Raw genomic sequence first — 22,005 nt, forward strand, 5'->3', positions numbered from 1 at the left:
CGGGCCGGCTGCGAGGCTCCGAGGCTCCGACGAGACAGCGGGAGCGGCGATAGCGACGAGAACGTTTGCTCCGGGTTGTACTGCCATTTCAGCCCTCGCACGGAAAGCGGTCCTCCCTCCCCTGCCGCGTAGCCCCGCGCCGTGGGCGCAGCGATGCTGGTGCTGGTGCTGTGCGCCGCCGTGCTGGCGGGAGGCCGGGCCCAGGACGACGACTGGATCGACCCCACCGATATGCTTAACTACGACGCGGCGTCGGGAACGATGAGAAGGCCTTACAAGGTACGAGAAGCGCTCGAATCAGTCTGTCTGTCCTGAGCCGCGTGCTGCTGAGGGGGTGCCCTTAAGTCGCGCGTTTATGTAATACTGGAGTTGTGCTCTTTTTATCATTCTGTAAAGATACATTCTGGTCTTTAAACGGAAAGAAATTGTACATCTGTAACTCTGCTCTGGGCAGTGCTGCACCGAGTGGCTCTCGATGGGCACCAGAGCACGGCGTTATGTATCTGAAAATGAAGCACTGGTTAATGGGTGACGTTTGAGTTAAGCTACCGAACTCCTCAGTAACGTAGTGGCAAAACTTGTTCATTGTATGAATGTGTTGTGAAACTCGATGGAGTTCTACTGTGTTGGGCATCAGAGCCTTCAGAAGGAAGATTAGAACTGAGTAATGCTGTGCTGTTAGTACTCCAGGAATACGGAGAATATGAAATATGAAAATACAATTTGAAGATGGTGGATCACAATCTGCAACACCACGTATCATGAGACGCATGTTGATCATTATGTCACATAGAGCACTGTAAGCTATGGCTGGCTGCATGAGCACCCTTGTCATTCTTCAGTTTTGAATTTTGGTTTTGTAGTCTTGAATAATTCTTCTTAAGTATTTCAGAGTATTGTTTTAGGAACTTGATAAAGTACAAACTGCGTTATTTGTCTTTGTAACTCTTGTGAAGAGAACAGCTCCCAAAGCATTGGGATGCTACTTCAGGGTGAAGAGGGAAACTGGAAAGTTGAGCAAGGCACACAACAAGGAATGCAGCTCTGTTGACTTTAAGTCTGGCTGTATGGCCATCGTGGCTGGGGATTTGGGCTGGCTGGAAGCTGTCCCTTCATTCGCTGAGTCAGTGGTTAGCCAAGCTTTATCTAATCTGATGCACTGGGGCTCGTGTGCTCAGCAGCTCTCAGCCAAGGAGAAAGGGTGAGACCTCTCCTTTTGGGGGCAGCATGCACAGGCATAAAGCAGCTGTTGGTTCGGAGCCTGAAATAACAGCAGAGAAGCAATGGAATGTAGCTGAGAGCGTTTGTGGAAGATCAACCCTCATTTTAGCACCTTTGCTCCTGCCAGTCTATGACCTGTCTATGGAAGTGTGATATGGCACGTTGGTTAAATTCTTGGATTCTGAAAGTTGTTTTTTTCTTATGTAACTTCAGGTAAACTATCATGATTCTGAGGATAAGACAGTGGATGGAATCATCAATGAAAACTTATCAAGTTGTTCCAGGGAAGTGGATTCTTTGCAGCGGAAGGTTTGTTATGGAACTTCAGAGTATTTTCCAGTCTCTAGTTTGTGCCTGATGCAGAGCTGATGGATGACATAGGTAGCATAGAGAATTGTTGGTTCACTGTGGGAAACCATGCACTACTTAAAGGGAACCTCTTTGTGTGACTTGCAAGGAAAGAAAGTGGTTTGATTTCAGTTCCAAATTACTGCTCTGTCTGTTAAGGGCTGTTTCCTGAAATGTTCTGTAGTGGTACAGAAGCTGGTAGGAGTTATGTGCGGCACTGACAGTTTAAATGTTGTGATGGTGTTACTTCATGCTGCCACCACAGCTTAGGGAATCTGACTTTGCATTTGAGTGTTCAGTTCTGGTACGTTTGAAGGGCTGGGCTGTAGGTGAGAGCTCCTGTGGCTGCCTGCAGTGTGCAGTGGCAGCAGCTCCCAGAAGCCCTGTAGGCAGCCCACTCTGCTGCTTCCTCTGAGGTCAGAAGGATACGGTGATGCTTGTGTAGTCCTCAGTTGTTTGGAGACCCCATGTGAAATGGGATCTTGGTATTGTTCTACTTGATATGCTTTACATGGTACAAACTCAAAATTTAAGGATATTCGGATCCATAGTGTTTCTAGTCCTACTGACGTGGACATTCAAACTGTTTCACTACCAGATCTGAAATCCCCAGTACTGGCCAATGCCATGGAAAGCAGCGGCAGCATGAAAAGCTCTTTAGCAACTGATTTGTATCTGATGTGTGATCCCACTGACTGTGGGATTATTGCTAAACTAAAGAAACGTGACACTGTTAATTGTGAGTTTCTTGTGTTGGTGGTATTTGTTTATTCTATAAACCAAACCGTGTTTGAGCAACAAATGAGTGGAAATGTCTTTATGTTGCAGATTGCAGAATGTGAGAACAGGAATGCCAAATCTCGTGAAAGCCGGAGCTTTTATATTTTCAAGCGGTACTTGAATAAGATTTTAAATGAAGCTAGGAAACTTGGCCTTGTGAGTATCTGAAAATGGATTAAAAACGAGTTTGAATTCATTCCGTCGTGCTTCAAATTAAAGTGAAGGAAACTGAACTGTGAAATTAGAAATGATGGAAGTATGTGCATGCAGTATTGCTGTCAGAGTTTGTGCTGTTTGCTCACGGCAGGCACAGTGGTCTCTTGTTCTGTAAAGCATCCAGGGGCAGCATGCGTGACTTGAGAAAACAGAATGCAGTGTCTGTTGCTGGGGTGCAGCAGTATCTAGTAATGCCCTGTCTGGTTCACCTCAGCAGCTGTTAAACTCGTGAGAGCTAGATTCTGTATTTGCTTGTGGTAGCCCTTGTAGGCTTCTCTTTAAGACCTGATCACAGTGCCCAGCTAGGAGTAGCAGCTTTGAGTTTGCATGTAAGAATTACCACATCTATTTCTTCATTTTATTGCCTTTGGAGATAGTTTTTATTTTATCCAGGGGTAGAACAGTAATTTTTTAGCAATTGGTAAAATTAATGTTTTAGAAGAACAGTATGTTTAGCAATACAACATTTCTTATTTCCCTATTTAGAAGCTTCTGCCTGTGTTACCCACTCATGAAGAAGTTCAGTGGCACCCATAGTGTGTCAGTCATGAATGCCTGTCAATGAGAAGTGGTTGTAAAATTTAAATCACGGCTCAGATGACCCAATGCATCGTTTTTAGGTTTTTGCACTAGAGTTGAAAGAAAACAAAACAGCTGCATTTTTGTTCTATATAGGCCTTCATCCTGCAATCCACCACAAAAGGTAGCCAACTTTTGTGTATAATCAGGGCTAATAATCAGGATTTTGCAATGGAATAGCATTTTTCTTACATAGATGTTAAAGGTTGCCTATTGGAAGTACAATTGTTTTGTCTTGCTTTTAATTCAGCCCGAGGGAAACATGGACCAAGTGCATTATGATGCTGAGATTATCCTCACAAAACAGACACATCTGGAGATCCTCCGGTTCCTGCAGGAGGAAGCGTGGCAGCCAGGTGCTGTGGATGATGCACTTAGCAATATTTTGATCAATTTTAAGCACCACGATTATAAAGCTTGGCACTGGAGATTTGAAGACACTTTTGGAATTGATCTGTATAACGTGTTTATGGTAAGAGAGGAAAGGCAGTAGTTTTGTATTGATTACTGTTTTCTCCTGTTTCTTTGTGAAGCAGTATTACCACCTTAACTCTGCATGAAAACCTGTCATAAGCTCTTTGGTTGTTGAAGCTGTAGGGCAGGTAGTTATTTGAAGCACAAACTTTTGTATTCCCTTGGTCTTACTTTCTTCTTGTGGCAATGCAATTTTTTTTTTTCTTCTGGAATGCATTTTTTTTTCTTTGGTCTTTTGTAACTGTGCTGTGGGACTCTTTGGGCTCTGTTGGTTTGTTGTCACGACCTACATTCATAATGCACAGGTTGTCAGTTGTCCAGATTTGTCTCTTGTTCAAATAGATGCTGTTGCTGCTGGCTTCTATAGGAGTTGGAATGTATTTCTATTGAGAGAAGCATGTATTTGTGGTCTTAGATTTTATAGGTTAGAGTTTTTGTGGGAAAATTATATGTACTGTTGTACAGCATGGAAATGTCATATCCTTTAAAATGGATGTGACATCCTCAGTGCTGAACTGAGGATGAGCTGAAGTTCTTGGAATAAATCTTTACAAAATATGCTAATATTTGTGAGCTAAAAAGACCTTGAATGTAGCTTGTCTGGTTGTGGGCAGTGCCTTGTGCTTAATGAAAAAGCAAGCTGTTACCAGTGCCACTTTCGTCCTAGCAATCCTCAGATGGAAAAAGGCTGTCAAGAGCTTCTCTGAAATTCTGCTGCTGGTACTTAGAACGTAACCATCTCCTACAACCCACAGCAGGTGGCAGCAGTCGCTCTGTGATTCATACTGTGTGCTTTGCAACTCAAGTGCTGAACTATGCCAATTTTGTAAATATAAATTCTAATAGGTAATGTTATAAATGGCACAAGGAAGAAACAGCAAAATAATCAGAACAGTGACGCTTTTTTACTTTGTACTGCACCAAGTATGCTGTGAAAGCAGTAAGTTTTTCAGCTGCTCTGTGCAAGTGTTGCCTGTAAAAACAAAAGCTGGGAATTCCTTCATATGTACACAGAGTAAGCCTGAAAAATTCCAAATCTGAATCATAGTTCTGTTTTCTTTTTCAGATACTCTTGTGCTTAGTGTGTGTTGTCATTATAATAGCTACAGAGCTGTGGACACGTATCCACTGGTTTGTTCAGCTGAAACGTGTTTTATTAATAAGTTTTCTCATCAGTTTTGCATGGAATTGGCTTTACTTATATAAGGTAAGTTGTTTTGAAAGCTTAATGGCTTTTAGGCTTAACATTTGATAGTTATGAGGAACTTAACGTAATATACAATGATTCTTAATCTGTCTTTATTATTCACTTCTGATTCTCCTGCAGCGGGCTTTTGCACAGCATCAAGCAGAAATTGCCAAAATGGGGCAGTTTGATAACATTTGTGCTGAGAAGTTGGACTGGAGAGAGAGCCTTATTGGTAAATACACTTTTTCATTGTTTTTTAGTAGCTTTTATGATCACAGAATATTCAGTGGTTGTGTCCAAAATACTCTAATTTCTTTGTGAATTGCAAGTGTGCTGAATGTTCCTGAGCAGTACACAATTAAGAGGTTTCACCATTCTTCCTCGTCACAAGACGTTTCTTTCTAACCTCTGAAGGAGAGCTGACATCAAAAATGATGTTCTCAGAGCATGTCACAGAGTTGCTTCTTTCTCATCAGAACCTGATCTGTGAATGTTCCACCAGCTGCTCTCCCCAGCACCACTCAGTGTAGGTTACTGAAGGTAGGACAGCAGAACTAAAGATAGTTTCTCATCAGCCACTCGTGTGAATGCAGCAATTGATAGGCAACTATTCAATCTACTTCTGTTATTTTACAGAGATGGCTGAATTGCTTTTAATTGTCTGGTATTTATTATTCAGTACTGCAGCAGGTGGACTAATGAAGCCTGTTGTGGTCTCACCTTTGAAGTTCAGAGGCTGTGGTTGCTCTGTTTGTGTTAATTTCAGTGGATTAAGGTATGACTTTGCTGGTGTCATAGATTACTTAAAGCTTTATGATTTTTAGGGACTAAGTTCATCTAATAAAGAGAACTTTCATGAATAAGCATAGGAAAACCAAAGTTTCTTCTCTTTCTTTCCTGCTTTCCCTCCCCTTCCTGCGTCCCTCCGACTGGATAAACTGCACAGCCAAGCTAACCTCATGTTGTTGAACGTAAATCTTGGCCTTGAACCGTATCTGGAAGGTTTATCTTCCATCTGTAGTTGAAGTGCTACTTCCTGTATTACTGTTATGTCATAAAATATGTTTTAGCAAGTAGTGAAATTGCATCCCTGCTTTGACTTCAGGATGGCTCAGAAGACAGTGGACATTTCAGGATGATCCATGTCAGAAATACTACGAAACTTTGCTAGTAAACCCTGTTCTGCTGGTTCCACCAACAAAGGTAAAAGCCAGACCCAAAGGAACTCTGTGTTTCTTTGTAACCCACCCCAACACCAGGCTTCCCTTTATACTTCTCCAGGCATTGGCTATTACTTTTACCACCTTTGTGACTGAGCCTTTGAAGCATGTGGGACAAGGTATTGGTGAATTCATCAGAGCGCTTATGAAGGAGATACCACTGATTCTGCAGGTTCCAGTGCTAATCATGATGGCTCTGCTCATTCTGGTTCGTGTGCATTTATGGTATTTAGAAGCTCAAATTTATTTTTACATAGTAAATTTATTTAAGTATCATTATTTATTTCTTGTTTGTACTGTTGAACAGATTTCGTAGCACAGGTGAAATTATTTGTACAAGGAATTTTTTCCATTAAAAATCTTTTAAAGTTCAGTTTGGGATAAAACACCATTAAACTGCTTGAAATCCTAGACTCTGTGACAGTTAACTTCAACTTTGTTCCCATTTCTTTCTTAAGAGTCATTACACAGCGATGCACAAAATTGCGTTTTGTACATGGAAGCAGTGAGCAGTGAGACCCTTCTGTGTCTTTATTGTAGCAAAAAGATAAATTTCAATGTGGCAGCTGCTGCACTGTGCAGAAAGTTTGAATTTTGTTGTAGCCATTTGATCATCAGTAGTTCTATTTCAGTATCTTTCAGTTTTGTGGCTTTGCATTCTGTGTGAAAACTGTAGGTTGCAACTGTTCAGAGTTTTGTTTTGTCTTCCTTCCCCCAGGCTTTCTGCTATGGTGCAGCATCATCACTGTCTGCAATAAGATATTTAATGCCTTCTCAGAAGAAGAGGCTTCCTCTACCTGACGGTCAGCAGGAGGAAATAGACTTCAGTCAGTATGATGGGAGTAAATCCGATGGCTGCTATTCACAGAAGACTCCTAGCATTTACAGAGGCCACTACAGCAGAGGAGATGTTCAGATGAGACCTGGAAATAGCAGCAGCAGTCTTGATGTGCTGCATGCGAGTGGAGAGCCAGATACACGAGTAGAGGAGTCTCAAAAACCAGAAGCTGGTGTACGTTAGTCTTGGTGCTCCTTGGGATTAGATTTGATAGACTTCAGTGTCATCTGCTAGAATGTGCTTAAGCAACAAGCTTCACCCAAATCTGGTGGGGAAGATGTAGCTGTTGCCCTGTAAGGAGCTATAGATTACCATGGGCATGCTTTATTCTGGAAAAATACGGAGCCATGGTTAACCATGGCAGGCACCTCCTGAATTAAAACACTTGAACGTTGGTCTGTCAGGGAAGATAGGTTGCCCACAGAAGGAAGGGAAAAGAAGAAAACTTCTCTGTGAATTGCAGAAAATTAAAAACAGATTTATACTCTAGATTGTGCTTATTCCCTGAAAAAAGTAAAAAGGGAATATTGATGATGTTTGAAGTTTGGAAATGTGAGGGAGTTCTGTCTCTGGAGTTGAGAGGCATTTGAAGCTACAGATACCATTGGTTTGGGTTGCTTGATTAATAACTTTTAATTTTTACAGAATAGATTTCACCCTGAGGCTGAAATTCGTAGATTAGAACCTTCTCCAGCTGCAACCCATACCGGAGAAAAGGCACTTGAGCATCAGAAGCAGTGGACAGATAAAGCAGAGGAAGAGACTGCAAAAAGTAGTGATCCTAACAGAAACGAGGAAGAACAAAGTTGTGCAGTGGGACCTGAAGAGAGGAAGAGCAGCACGTGCGAGTCACAGGAAGGAGACTGAGGAGTCCCCACACCCTGTGGTAAGTTTTGCCTAACATGTAATTGTCACGTACTTGCTAGCTCCAAAGCTACAAGACAATGTAAAATCTTCAGTAATTATAAAATATTTGGAATTATATGGAGCCTATCTCCATAACTATTCTTTAATTGCTCTTTCACTCTGAAGCTAAAATTAAAATGGGATTCTTCTCTGGGGATATAATACTTAAAAATTTGAAAGGAAACTTGATTTGTGAATAGCCTAAGTGATCGGTCTGCCACCATCAGCATTAAAATCAGCAGTGTGTAACACTTGGTACCTTACGAAACATACACATCTAAGGGTTCTCAAGAAATGCATCAATACAGGTGTCTGTTGAGGCTGAACATTGACCATTAGAGCTGTTTCTCCCAAGAAACACCCTAGCATAGCGCCTCGTGTTTTCATGAGAAGTAGTGTTTGAGGTCCTGCAGTAAGCAGCAGCCATATTTTTGTTATTTGGAATGTTTAAAGCTCATGTACTGCAGGAATTAGCTGCTGTTCATGGGAGTCTGTGTGAAGTGCTCACCATCCCTGCGAGACCTTTGGTGCAGAGAACACTTGTGGTGGTGCAAATGTACCTCAGCTTTTAGAATTACACTGACTGCTTAAAATACACTACTTAAAATACAAGTGTAACTTTAGAAACTAGTTCTGATTGTTCCCTGCATTACTTAGTGCAGTTCTGTACTTAAGGAAGTATTAACAAAATAAACCTTGTATGTTTTTAAGGGTATTTTCATTGTGAAGAGGAGTAAACCAGATCAGATTTTGATTTAGTTAATTCTGGTTTTGTTTTGTTTTTTTTTAATTAACAAGATGCAGAAACACAGGTTGGAAGAAGCAAAGTCAGACTCAGTACTGAAGTAATTTCTCGATTACTTTTATTAAAAAAAGTATAAAAGAATAATGGGACCTTTTTTCAGGGAGGTACAAATCAGAAAAAAAAAATCAAGTCTTTATCCTTATAAAGAGCATACAAACCTAGGTCTCAAACCAGGTGTGGTAGAGATCGCACACCTGCAACAACATTACATTGAGGGAGAAGAAAACTGCTGTGAATGTTCATCAACTAGAAGCAATTAAGAGGAAGATGCAGTAATCTGTATCTCAGACACAGCTAGAAGTAGCTGCCCGCTACAAAGACACAACTCCAACTAGCAATCACAAGGGTGCTGCTGCTACTGTACAAAAAGTGATTATAAAGGAGACAAAACTACTAACTGCAGTCCTTTGTAAAAAGACACGTACATTTTTCCAGCAAACAAAATGAAACATAAGATGCTACTGTACAGCAGGAGCCTGTGCATCTCCTCAGCTAGAACTCGGTCCTTTTATAGCAGAGGGTAAGTGGACTCTCTGTTCATCCATTCTCTTAGCTTGGGATCGTACAATGAGGCTGAAAAAGTCCTCATCTGGTACAGTTGGTCCTTTTGCAGATGATGGAGGAGCACATCTTTGATCATCCAGTCTGGAACCCTACAGACAGACCAAGCAGTGAGGCTGCACATTTAGTGTGTAATATTGAAATAAGCAAGCAATGTAACTGGAAAAAAAAAGACTAAAAGTTTTCTTTTCACATTTAAAACTGTAAGCTTTGTTTCAGGCTTATGCCTTAACAGTTCTCAAATGAAATTACTATGTTAAAAGTTCAAGCGTAGTTTTTCTAACCTTTACTTAGCTGTTACAAAGACCTCCTGTAATAGAAGAGCTGTCATCCTTCCTTTCACTGCAAAGGGTGTGAAAAATAGCTACTGGGTTGTCAGATTTGGAAAAGTATCTAGAGACTCAACAGACCGATACATTTTAATCGTAGGGTTGCAGAGCAGTTTGCATATAGTGTCTGAGCTGTTTCTATGTTATTTCACACCTACTTCAGGAGGCTCAGGGCCTGTCACACCTTGCCTTGGACTGTCACCTTTGTGTCCTTTTGTGTTACAGATGGATATACACAGTACACAGTATTTATTATATTAATGTCTACATTATTTGCTTGACTCGGAAAATCAGCCAAGGTTCTAAAACAGATGATGATATTTCATCAGGTTGATGAATGCTGTAATTCTAGACTCAGTGCCAGGTGTTGCTTTCCATGAAAGCTAATACAACTTACCTTTGAAGTTCTCAGTAGTGGAATTTTTTATTTGGAGATCCAAGTCTTTTTCATTAAACTACTTGGTCTAGTTGGTATATATACCGTGCTGTACTTAGCAGAAAAATCACTTGCATATACCATGAAGTACTGTTACCACAATTTTAATGATTATCACTAATTGCCAACGAAACTTCAATACTGAATTTTCATTTGCTGAGTTAAGAATTCCTGGTATGTCAGGTGTCCAGCAAACAAAGCCAGCTCCAAACACACTGACAGACTCAGTTGTTCTCCCTCAGTTTCAGCATACCTCAAGCATATCAACATGATAACTTGTAGCCACTAGATAATTTAATATATATTTAAGATGTATTATATTAAATATTCTTTAATATGTGCAAACATATTATAATTTTATATGTGCTCTATTTATAACAACTATATTCATATAACATTTTATAATTCATATATAATAATTATATAATTTATTATATAATATATCATTATTATATAACAATAATGCTATATCTCATATGCCATTTTATAATTATTAGTATAAGCAATATTATATTCTGTATTATATATTTCATTATATAATATTACTATTATATTATTTTGAAATTACAATATACTACGTATATATATATATAAATTAATTATGCATTTAAGTCAATAATATAACTACATCACATAAATATGAAATATTATTACACATATAATAATGCATTCAATATATTTAATAGCATTACATTAAATATACTGTTTGTAAATATTATGTAATATAGAATTTAATATACATTTAATATATATTAACATAACTATATAATGTACATTAAATTGATTATCCAGTGGCTGTAAGTATATAAACACACCCATAAGACTGCATGTGAGGGTATGTGTATATAAAAATGTGTGTAACGAGGTTGCATATAAGAATATGAGTGTATACATTAAAATATGTGTAAATGTATGTTCATAGATATGACATACACATAGTATTTTATTTTCATACATACATGTTTGGTTTTTTAACTTCAGTTCTTTATCTACCAAATACTTATCTTAAAACCTTTGTGCTAAGCATGGAAGCCTTCTCAAAGACGTTAAATAGCAGGATGCACAAATCAAACCCCAGCAATCTCACAGCCTTACCTGGCATTTGATTAATATATCAAAGAAGTCCTCATCTAGCTCTCTGTTGTTACTGGCCATTAAGTGGCCCAGCACAGACGGACTGGTGCGGTGATTAAGACGAAGGCCAGGCAGATTGCTGAAGCTGGCGCGCTGGTCATCGAGGCGGCGGCTCTGTGAGCTCGCAAGTAAATCCAGAAAGTCATCAGTGTGGGGTGAGACTACGGAAGCAGAAAAGGCTAAGGGAAGAAGAAGGAAGACAAATGAGCACAGAAGCTCCTCTCCGTTCAAATACTTTTTCAAAACAGCATTTGACAGGAACTGAAGTCAGCTACAGATCTGAGTTTCAAAATTACATTTTCGTATTGTTTTAGGTGGAGTAGAGGACGTTGCTACTGAAGCAGCTGAGAATCTGTTCTTCTCCTGGAAGTGGCATCTCTGATCATCCATCCTGTTACTCTGGAATCGGCTCAGCAGATCAAAGAACCCTTCATCTGCCACTGTTTCTCGACTGTTTCTCTGAAGAGGAAAGAAAAGTTAGAGGTACTTGGAACTCAGAAGTACCTAAAAACTAGGGCGACTGCAGGGCAGTTTGATTCCAGTAATATATTTGCATATCTGAAATTCATTAAACTAATTTTTTTTAGTCATCCATTCTTGTAGACAGAGATTTATCCAAAGAAGCAACATTTATAATATGACAAACAGTTCTGGAAGGTAAAATCTAGTAAAGAGATTTTGTTCTCAGAAAGAAATAGTACACTGATTAGTATAAGCCCACCAAAAACCCCAGAGCCCATAGGCCATGAAATTTCCATTTGCTCCTTAGCTCTGTGTTGAAAAGCACTCTTCTCCCTGCGAGATCAAATGACTCTGTTGTTTTCTTTTTAATCAACTTCCATGAATAGTGCAGTAATCTAAAACATACATTTAATTATACCTTCCAGTGTCTGAATCCAAAAAACTACGTTTTTCAGATTAGAAGAAGCAGGGTAGAAAGGCTAGAAATAAAATATATGCAAGTTATTTTAGACAGTCCATTAGGAAAATGTAGTAGTCCCAATGGTAGGAGAGACTTACAGCTGTCACCACCCAGGAGACAGAAGGAGAACGGCTGACTCTACATCAACTTACAGCGTTTAACTCAAATATATAAGTAGAACTAAAAATGTTATCTGCACAAACAAGTTTTCCTTAGTTTTGGTCAAATCAAGATTATATGAAATCAAGGTTATGATCTGAGAGGACTCCAAACCTACCCTCTGAGAGTTGGGAAGGCGGTGGTCAATAGAATTACTGGCATCCTGCAGAACTTTGGAAGTGGTGCCATTTTTATACTTTTTGCCTTTGAGTCGATTTACAAAATGCAATTTTGCTGAAGGTTTGGCAATGAGTGGTTTCTGTTTAGCAAGAATCTCACTGTTCCAGTTCTGAACCTAAAAAAAGAAACCAAAACATTTTCATCATATATTGTTTTATTTCTTATTTGTGTATTTATTCTTTTCATCCCTAAAATGAAGCAGCTTTATGCTTTTCATTTTATCCAGCCACTCAGACATAAACCTCAGTTTTGCTTCTGTTACTTGACCTGTGATTATTGAGATTTTGTTACCTGAATCAGGCCACTACTGCTACTGATCAGTCTTATAACTGAACCATCATGCAATGACTGATTTGACTAAAATGTGCTCATGGCCTGTGTAATCAAACATGCTGATGTTTTCATTGCTGAGGGCCACAGAGAAACTGTAGAAAGAATGGAGAAAATGCCAGCATGAGAGCAAACAGGATTAACTATCATTCACTGAAAACAGTAGGGAAAACAGTCTGACAGAGTTCCCCTAAATACTCTTCTAAAATAAGTGCCCCAAAAATCTGATAACTTCCTCTACAATAGCAAACTGTTCTAATTGGAAAAAAATAAAAGTTCTTGACCCTGCATCAGAGCCTGTAGCCACAATCCAGTCTTTCAGCAAAACAGAATTCATTCTAAAGCCTGAGGGATCAACCCACGTTCCAGCTCCAAGATGACAGTATCCTGTACAGTCAAATAATGCTACTGTTCATCATGTTGTTCTACACTCCCTTACTTAGGGAGTAAACTTCAGAACCTACTACATGAATGTCTTGAAAAGAGCCCTTTATAAGAACTAAGCCACAAAACTAGGTTAATACTTGATTATAAAAATCCACATGAAGCATTTGAGTATATTTAGGGCAGACAATCACAGGCTACGTCTTTTGAAAGATACCACAGACAAACGCATTCAGAGAATAAGAAAATGGGGCTGATACTGCCAAAAGCTTAATGGTTCCCTGCAGGGAAATCCATTTGCAATAAAACCCAGGATCTTTAGAAATTAGTATCCAGAGCAGTGCTGAAAGCAACAGTGCTGCTGCATCTGCACCAGCTGTCACCGTGTAAGCTTAGAGATTTCATTTTGTATTTCTAATCATGGCAGAATGCTTTGGATCACTTGAAAACATGGGCAGCAGATACCCCAATATGCAGGAAAAAAATAGCATCAGCTTGCCTTTAGAATCATTTGTATAGAATTCCAAAGAGACTTCTCCTTGAAGACTGAGCTAAAGCTTTGGAGTTCTGTTCTGAATCACTTTCTGCATTCTGTTCTGAATCATTTCTAACATTAAACTCCTACAAAAACCTTTAGATTTCATTGCAATCTCACCAGCAGAATTTTTTTTTTAAAAAAAAAGCACGAACCTTTTCTGGTGTTAATTTCATAAGTTCCATGTTCTCCATACTGTGACGACGTCCCACCCTTGGCCGGGTACCTTCAAGAAGGAAAAAAGTTCAGCTTTTTTTGCCATTAAGGGTTATGGTGTCACCTTCAAAGCTGTGCCTGTGTTCATCAAATGCCCAAGATAAGCAATTCTGAGTTCCAAACTCACGAGAGAATAAATAATCAGTAGTAAAAGCAGCTTTGAAAACCACACAACTGTAAGGTATGCAACTTGCTTTCATCGGACAGAATGGAGCATGGATCTTCACACAGAAAAACATCACATGAAGCAGCTTTAACTATAACCCCTTCTGTTCTTACACTAGGGCAAAGGAAAAAGGAAGGATGTAATTTGGGCAGCAAACAACTACATTTGCCTCATCAAAAAAAGACTGATTAGAAACTTCAGATGATGTGTTATCTGAAGAAACGAGGCAGTAACCTGGGATTCACAACGGAAATCCTCCAAAAAAGCAGGAGCTGAAGGGATCCAGCACTGCACCATTTATTTATGGGGAAAAAATAACAATGCAGCATCTATAGTCAGAAAACAATGCAAATATCAGGGTTTTTTTTTGAAGTTTGATCTTAGAAAGTATTTGGAGAAAAGCACGTACCATTCAGAGTGTTATCTACCGCATGGCTTTCTGACATCATGGAGGTGTTTGTGCTATAGCTTAATCCAAGAACCATTTGAAGATCTGAGAGATTAAGTCTAGCAGTGAGTTCCCCACTTCTATCTCCTACCTGTAACCAAATAAAGTAAGCAGTTCTGTTACTGTAACAAATACATATACATATGTAAATACAAAGGAAACTTTGTTCCCAGACTTCTAAGAAAAGGGTTTAAATGTTTTTCTTGTTGAAAACTGTTAGAAAACCATCTTCTTATTGAAGTACATCAAGGGCACAAACCAAAACCTAACACAACCTCTGCTATGCTCTCAGTGAGAGCAAAAACCTGGCAGCCAACAGACATAAGTGACAATCATACCTCTCTGGAGATCTCCAGGTGCCTCTCAGCAAAGTGCATAGCTTGGTCATGATTGCCCAGAGCAGTGTATGCATTCCCTAAACTCCAGCATGCTCTTCCTTCACCAATTCTGCAAAAAAATAGAACACCTTCAGGGATACATTTCACTCTCTGAACGCTAGGTGTCATGTTTTCATAATATTACCAGAATTATACGACTGTGCCAAGGAAAATTCAGACTGTCTCCAAAAACTATTCCAACACCATCGCGTTAAGTACCTTCTCAAAGAACTGTGATCTGGTATAAGCGTAAACGTGAGCAAGTCTCATCAAAACTTAAATTTTAAAATTTACAGCAACCATTTAAGTCACTCCTTATAGTTTTGCAAACATGGAACACTGCACATCCCCCTTTCTGTCCCTCAGATTGTGTGGCTTATTATTCACATATTCTGCTTATTTTGTGCATTTAAAAGCTGTAAAAACAACAACAACAATAAACACCACTGCCACCACAAAAACAAACGTCTCCCCCCTCCCAAAAAAAAGCTTTACAAATAATTTTAGAAGAGGCATAATTTACTACTGGATTATCCTCCCTTCATCATCCCTTCTTATTTTCTTCATTTGTGGAGAAGAAGAAGAAAAAGTCTTGTGAAGATATCCAAGCTACTACAATCACATCATGGAAAATATGTTTTTCCCTTCATTTTTGAAGGCAATACAAAGAACACAAGATCTAGAGACAGTCATTCATCAGTTATCCTCCAAGTGGATTCATTATCTGCAATACTTGCAAGGGCTTTTTTTCCACCATTTCAAAACAAGCTCAGTACTGCAAGGAATCACATTCAAACGTCATACACAGAACAACGTCAGCTAAGTGTGAAGTAATAGGAATTGCTTTAAGCATCATACTCATTAAACAATCTCTTAGGGCTTACTTGTCATTTAATTCCTGAGCAATCACAAGGTGTTTCAAATGATAATCAATTGCTTTCTCATAGTCTTGAAGCAGAGTGTATGTGTTTCCAAGGCTGTAGCAGGCCTGTGCTTCCACAGCTCTATCCTTAAGCTGCCTAGCCAGCTGTAATGTCCTCCTGAAAGAAAGGGTTAGTCACCTCACAAATCACTACTTACACAAGTAAAAATCTCTTACATAAACTAAATAGATTAGGACACCAGACTGACAAATTAGCAGCTAATAAATTATCTTGCAAAATCTTATGAGATTTTAGGCATCTTCCTCTCCCATTCATTGCAGTCCATTTCTGTTCACTTCACTGCAGAGCACTCACAGCCCTCAGACTGCATGCTTAATGTTAATGTATTGCTTCATCAATAATTTACAGGTGATTTGCTGGTATTATGTACTTGAAACAGTTCATTATCAGCATTAGAATAATTACTGTGTGTTCTCCATCAAATTGAGCAAGACAGACCTATAATCACCAAGCCTTCCCATCTCTACAAGTGGAATAGAATCTACTCAATACTGAGGCACTACATTTTCCAATTTTCAAGCCCTGAAGTCCAAGTAAGACGCTAACACCTACACTGCATCTTTGCACAGCTTATATTTTTGAGTTACAGCAGCAACATGGCTGTTTACATGTCTAGAGATAAAGAAGAAAAATCTTAATTACAAATTAAGTATACAAAACCATGTTGATACGCACCGCTGACTGCAGATGGTGAATATACCTGAGATAACTACTAAGCTCAAGTGTACTAAAAAGTCACTTTGATCAAGCACTCCAGAACTCACTGACACCTAAGACAATAATGCCTGGTTCTAGAATTAAGTGAATAAGTGCGTATCAAAAGAAAGGCATCCACAGTGCTGAGAAGTATCTATTTAAAAGTAACTAAAAAGATCAAGATTAACGTTGTCTTAGAAAACCTGAGTAAACAGGGAAAAACAGAGTATTTTTTTTTACTAAACAAACGCAGCCTTTTTCTAAGTGTATTCTGAAGAGATGGCTGTTCTGCAGTGAGCTCAAGTACCAGCACAAGAGCAATTAACTCTATGAGAAGAGGTATAAATGTAAGCAGTCGACTAACTTGTAGTATTCAGAAGCGGTTTCAAATTCACCCAGGAATATGTAGGCATTTCCAAGATTGCTGTATGCTCTTCTTTCAGCTGATCTATCACCAAATTCTTTTGCAATTAGGAGACGCTTAAAAATGTGAAATAAGCATATTAATCACATTTTGTACTGCATAACATACATTTGCACACAAAATTGAACGCCCACAGATTTTCCAACCCTATCTGTTCTTTAGGCCAATGGTGCCTGAAAAGAACAGCCAGACTTGACGCTAGGCCTTAAGATCTAAAGCTTGCATTAAAAAGCTCATGGGAGTATACAACAAAACACATGGATACGAGGTCTGGAGCAACTGGTGATATTTCATGTTGCTGTACCTGCTCATGGGCTAAAACTGCACTCCTGAAGTTGCCCAGAAGATAGTGTGTGTTTCCCAGATTTCCAAAGGCACGTCCTTGTGCTGCTCTATCACCCAGCTCTGTGACTATTGTCAGGTTTTCCCTGTTTTGAACAAGTGAGAAAAGAAAAACTACTGATTTGAAGTCATTTTTTCCTCACAGTCATTTAAAACAGATCGTCTTCCTATTTACATAAAAGGAAAAGCAGGATATTCTGCTTTGGCCTACTTTAATGGCCTTTATGCAACCACAGTTCTTCCAATGAGTAATGAATACGTTCAGTGAGATACTGAACTGTGCTCTTGTTCATGCTGACCTGCTAGTTTCAAAGAAAAAAGCTATATTATATGCAAGTACACAACATTCAGTTGTCTCAGTCTTGTTCTAAGAGTAATGCTGAATCCTAACATAGGGGAAGGACTTACCTGGTAATAAAAAGTACACTAAAATGAGAGCTAAACAAAAAACTGTGTACTCTCCAGTTGAAAAGGAAGAAATTCACAGGTCTTATTAGCTCATGACTCCACAAATCTCAATATTTTAACAAACCAGATGAATGTATCTTCTTCATCACCGATATTTAGAGCTACTACTTACTCATAGTAATTTGCAGCTTTTTGCAAAGCATTTTTCACATCCTCTGGAAGCTCCCCTGGATCATGTGTTCCAGCACAAGCCACATTTTTCCCTTTAGAGTGATAAACATTTCCCAGATTATACAGTGCTCTTGCTTCTCCAACCTGTAACAACAATAAAGCGAGGCATTACAACTTCCTGCTTCCAACTCCTGTGCCACAACAACCTTCAGTGCAATCCACAGAAAGGAGTTTGTTCACTGCTTGCCAAGGCACATTCTGTCCATTCTGAGTATGCTCTCATTGCCTACCCACGTCATGCCACTTGCACTCCTCAATCATACTGTATCACATATTATTTCCTTTTGAGATACATAAGATACATAACAATTATTGAGGCCAATTATTAAAAGAATTTTTTTTTAGTCTCCAAGGTGAATTCAGCCATCTTAAACCTGACAGATTCTTATTTCTATTAGAAATACTGGAATATTCAATATTTAATTTCCTCTGAAAGATGGCATTACCAAACAGAGTTCACTACTGTGTATTCTTTGGAGTCTGTTTCCGGATTTCTAAGCATCACTCACCTTATCATTAAGCTCTCTGGAAATATCCAGATGTCTCTGACAACAAACAATAGCTTCTTCAAAGTTTCCGAGTACCTTCAAGGTGTTGCCCAGATTTCCACTAGCTTTAGCTTCTCCCACCAAATCTCCAATTGTCCTAAAATTGCGGAAGTAAAGTAATTCAAAACCAAGCCAACAATCAGAAGAATATATGGAAAGAAAATGTAAGCATATATATATATATATATATATATATATATATATTTCATTCAATTATATCTAAAAGGCATTCAAATAAATATGGTTCCGTCTATCGTTACAGAAACAATTTTGTTTCTTAATGATTACACAAAAAAGCAGGCCAGGATGACAGAAAGTTTTAACTGTTCCTTAGTTTTCCTTGACTACCATCCTTTTATTATACAGTAAACCTGCTGGTCTCTCAGAAAGCTCAGAAGAAATACTGCACTCCTAGGTTCTGAATGAAATTAAGGCAAAAGGTCACCACCGTCTCTGCCTCTGATACCTGGGGAATAACACAACAAAACAGCAGGTTCCCACAAGGATGCTCACTGAATGTGGGCACCTTCACAGTTACCACACTTAAGCAAGTAAAGGGGGTGGAAAAAATAGATTTTTGCTTATATTGTGGTTAAGTCCTACATTAGCGTGTGTGTCTTTTATTGGATCTACAATAAATAATTAAAAATGAGATCATAAATAGTGTATGAAATACACAGCTGTAGATTTCAGTGTATTGTATTGTGAGTTTTACACATAGAAACACGAGCAAGTTTTATCTTTTAAACAAGAGAGCCAGAAAGATTTGAGTTTTGGGAACAGAGAAGGGTAAAGAGAGGTTGGATTTAAAGAAGCTTCTTAATTACCCACAAACCTGGTAAGGCTTCCAGTTAGTACTAGGATTATGGTGCTAGGCTGAGCATTAGCTCCCAGGTTAAAGGGCAGTCAACTTACCTACCAGGCCCCCAACCCTTTCCTGTCACCACATTCATGCATTATCTGGCATTAGCGGCAGGTTTTGGTAGGCAGACCAAGAGCCAGCTGCTCACCTCTACAAGAATAGGATGAAATGGAGAACAGGTTAAATATACAAGATTACCTTGCAAGAGTTAAATCATGGTGATGGTATTCCAAGGCCTTTGCATATTCATGCAAGTAGAAGTAGGCATTGCCTAGCTGGCTGTAAATAGCACTGAGTGTTTTTAAGTCTTCGGTTCCAACCTGAACAGCTGCTTCAAAGAAAGACACACCAGCTCGGCAATCTCCTGCTTTACACAGGCGCTCACCTTCCAAAGCCAGCTCCAGGCAAGAAGCCTCCATCCTGCATAGGGTAAGTAAAAAGAGAGGCCTGTCACTCTGTATGCAGTACTTTGTCCAGTAACCTCGAGTTCTGAAAAGGTGCGTTTTACTCAGAGGGTGATGTCCATTTGTTGAGGACAGGAAGTCAGCACCGCAGTACAAACAACCACCATGATTCTCTAGCATTACAGAAGCTAAGGCTGAAACACAACTTGGCAGCTCAGTAGTGATATGTAAACATAGCAGTGGAACAAAAAGCTTCAACTGCTTTTATTTTTATATCTTGAGGAGGAAATTCAAACACTGCTTTGTCCATATACAGCATCTGTAGGATCCTAAAATGCTGACTATTCACCATCTAGATAATTTCAGAACAAAGAACTAAAACTCAAGTGACTACTGCCAAATACTGATTTTGACAAATGTAATAATATAGTCTTAGCTTTTTACTGATGGGCTCATGGAGGCAGAATAATCAAAGAATTGAACACTGTAATGGTGACACATAGGTACAAATGGATGTGGCATTATTTACAGCAGGCTAACAGCAATTGCTTTCTCCCTTCCAAGCTCTGCATCCCTGAAGAAGTCAGTTTTACTTTTAGGAAGCTAATGTAGTTACTTACAAAATGTATTATTAAAAACAAACATCTTAAAAGTCCAAATGTTCTTGTGTATCAAAGGCCATGACTACTTCTCCTAAAGGTCTTTCCTATATAATTCACTACTACTTCATACTTTCCTATTATTTCCTATAGTGTCACTGTTATGAAAATTCTCAGTGCAAAGAAAAAAATAGACTTAATGTCTATTACATGTCTATGTCAATTCCTGTTACTTTAATGAAAAACCATAAGTCCAGAAGACACTGGAATACGTTGAATTATTATGAACAAATAATCATGTAATTATGCAGGTATAAAATAGTGCAAGCAGTAAAGAAGATATCAGTGAATCTGTGGATTACATTTTGAACAAAGAATAAAGGAGCTCAGAGAGAGAACAGTGGCTGCCAAAAAATATTCATATGCACTTCTGCTATTGCGAATTCAGGCGTACAAAAGGTAAAAAGCTCAAATTTCATGAAGTGTTAACAGCCATACATACTTTGCAATTGAGATGAGGGTGGGGAGGCAGAAGGTAGGGAGGAAGACAGCTTTAGAGCCATAATCCTGAAGCGTTCTCTAACTTTTTAGGAACGTCTACATTTTAACAAAGCTTACAAAAATGCCACCGTTCTACTTTTAGAAGATTTTTTTTGAGAAGAAAATTAGTAAGAGACATTCTCTAATCGTTCAGAAAGTGTGCGCCAAATACTGCCAAAAAATGGTGGCCATGACTTTGTCAATTGGTGTATTGTTGTACGTTTTTCTTCTTGATGGACTATGTTTTGGCTGTTTGGCATTGCAGTCCAAAATAGAACATTTTGCATAATTTAATATAGCTTTGTTATCAGATAATATCAAATGCCAGATAATGATATCTACGTGGTTGTAAGAATAAATATTCTAGAAATCTAGTTCAAAACATATGCCTGCTTTCCTTTATATGCAAAATCAGTAACAATTACAAATGTTTGCTTTTCCAACAGCTGTTTTAGCAGCAGCACTAGAAGACAGCTGTTTCTACAAGACACAGCAACAAAATATTTAGTGTACCTGCAATTTTTACATTTATTTTTCTAAATCAGAAAAGAAATAGTTTTATACAACATCCTACAGAAACCAGAGTAAGAAGAAAGCATTTTTGACAAACCTACCGACTTACCAAGAGAACCAGAAGAACCTGGATCGTAAGTAAAATAAGCTACTAGCACAAAATAGTACCATACCTGCTGGTCTTTGACATTCCACAACTTAAGCATAGTGAGATGACAGACATATTTAACTTTTGCAATTAAAAATACTGTCTGCTCGGTAGTCGGTAATGATGCCAATAGCAAATGGTAACTGAAGTATGAAGTTCTTCCCAGGCACAACTTCTCGGGTTGGATATCCATAACACAAGTGATGGTAAGTTTGGAAGCTTCTAGAGAAGCTAAAGCACTCCTATTGCTAGAGCACACAACTTGTTTTTTGTTACATGGTGCAGGTGTTGAATGTAAGACAGAAAAAGGCAGAAATGATTAAGCACAGCATGTTACACCATCAGCAACTGAAGGTTTAAGATTTAAACACATCATTGGGTAATCTTAATCCTATCCAAAGAGGTTCTCTCCGGGCACCTCATGTTAACTGACATGCCTAATTAAAGTGATGGCTAGAAAATATGGTGCTCCTCAGTGCAAAGCTTTAGAACATTATACAATCGTGTTCATTTCCTCTCATCTTCAGCTTGAAAGGATTGCAGTAGAGCTTTCAGTAAAATGCCTATATGGCAAAAAAAGTCAAAATGCTACA

At 38.8% G+C, this 22,005-nt stretch overlaps 2 protein-coding genes across 4 annotated transcripts in view; one reads left to right on the forward strand and one right to left on the reverse strand.

Annotated features, from left to right (window-relative positions):
- CLCC1 (chloride channel CLIC like 1) lies at nt 1-13,654 on the forward strand. 2 transcript variants are annotated; one of them, XM_042819039.1, is made up of 11 exons: nt 3-279; nt 1,435-1,530; nt 2,398-2,505; nt 3,395-3,616; nt 4,685-4,825; nt 4,946-5,039; nt 5,913-6,010; nt 6,089-6,235; nt 6,746-7,039; nt 7,511-7,751; nt 11,351-13,654. In XM_042819039.1, the coding sequence occupies exons 1-10, from the start codon at nt 154-156 to the stop codon at nt 7,730-7,732; spliced, it is 1,548 nt and encodes a 515-aa protein (XP_042674973.1). In that variant the 5' UTR covers nt 3-153; the 3' UTR covers nt 7,733-7,751; nt 11,351-13,654. The 2 variants fall into 2 exon arrangements, with proteins under 2 accessions (XP_042674974.1, XP_042674973.1); XM_042819040.1 differs by lacking the exon at nt 11,351-13,654 and having other exon boundaries at nt 1-279; nt 7,516-7,619.
- The window catches only part of GPSM2 (G protein signaling modulator 2), a 25,237-nt gene continuing 11,849 nt past the window's right edge, over nt 8,618-22,005 (reverse strand). For both annotated transcript variants that reach the window (XM_042819033.1, XM_042819034.1), the window contains exons 3-15: nt 19,407-19,628; nt 18,308-18,443; nt 17,740-17,882; nt 17,122-17,245; nt 16,758-16,873; nt 15,638-15,793; nt 14,715-14,823; nt 14,338-14,467; nt 13,702-13,772; nt 12,236-12,412; nt 11,333-11,495; nt 10,998-11,215; nt 8,618-9,229 (exon numbers count right to left, since the gene is read on the reverse strand). In XM_042819033.1, coding sequence (XP_042674967.1) covers nt 9,065-9,229; nt 10,998-11,215; nt 11,333-11,495; nt 12,236-12,412; nt 13,702-13,772; nt 14,338-14,467; nt 14,715-14,823; nt 15,638-15,793; nt 16,758-16,873; nt 17,122-17,245; nt 17,740-17,882; nt 18,308-18,443; nt 19,407-19,628 — 1,930 coding nt within the window. In that variant the 3' untranslated portion in view covers nt 8,618-9,064. The remainder of the gene's footprint in view (nt 9,230-10,997; nt 11,216-11,332; nt 11,496-12,235; nt 12,413-13,701; nt 13,773-14,337; nt 14,468-14,714; nt 14,824-15,637; nt 15,794-16,757; nt 16,874-17,121; nt 17,246-17,739; nt 17,883-18,307; nt 18,444-19,406; nt 19,629-22,005) is intronic.

The sequence above is a fragment of the Centrocercus urophasianus genome, unplaced genomic scaffold (assembly GCF_019232065.1).
Source record: "Centrocercus urophasianus isolate 14NV4802_14NV808 unplaced genomic scaffold, USGS_Curo_1.0 seq_18, whole genome shotgun sequence".
Classification (NCBI taxonomy): Eukaryota; Metazoa; Chordata; class Aves; order Galliformes; family Phasianidae; genus Centrocercus; species Centrocercus urophasianus.

Excerpts from the sequence above, each read along its gene's own strand:
- CLCC1 (XM_042819039.1), top strand. The coding sequence starts at position 154 with ATGCTGGTGCTGGTGCTGTGCGCCGCCGTGCTGGCGGGAGGCCGGGCC. Across the intron at positions 2,506-3,394 it reads AAGCTAGGAAACTTGGCCTT|CCCGAGGGAAACATGGACCA; the intron begins GTGAGTATCTGA and ends CTTTTAATTCAG. Across the intron at positions 6,236-6,745 it reads TGATGGCTCTGCTCATTCTG|GCTTTCTGCTATGGTGCAGC; the intron begins GTTCGTGTGCAT and ends TCCTTCCCCCAG.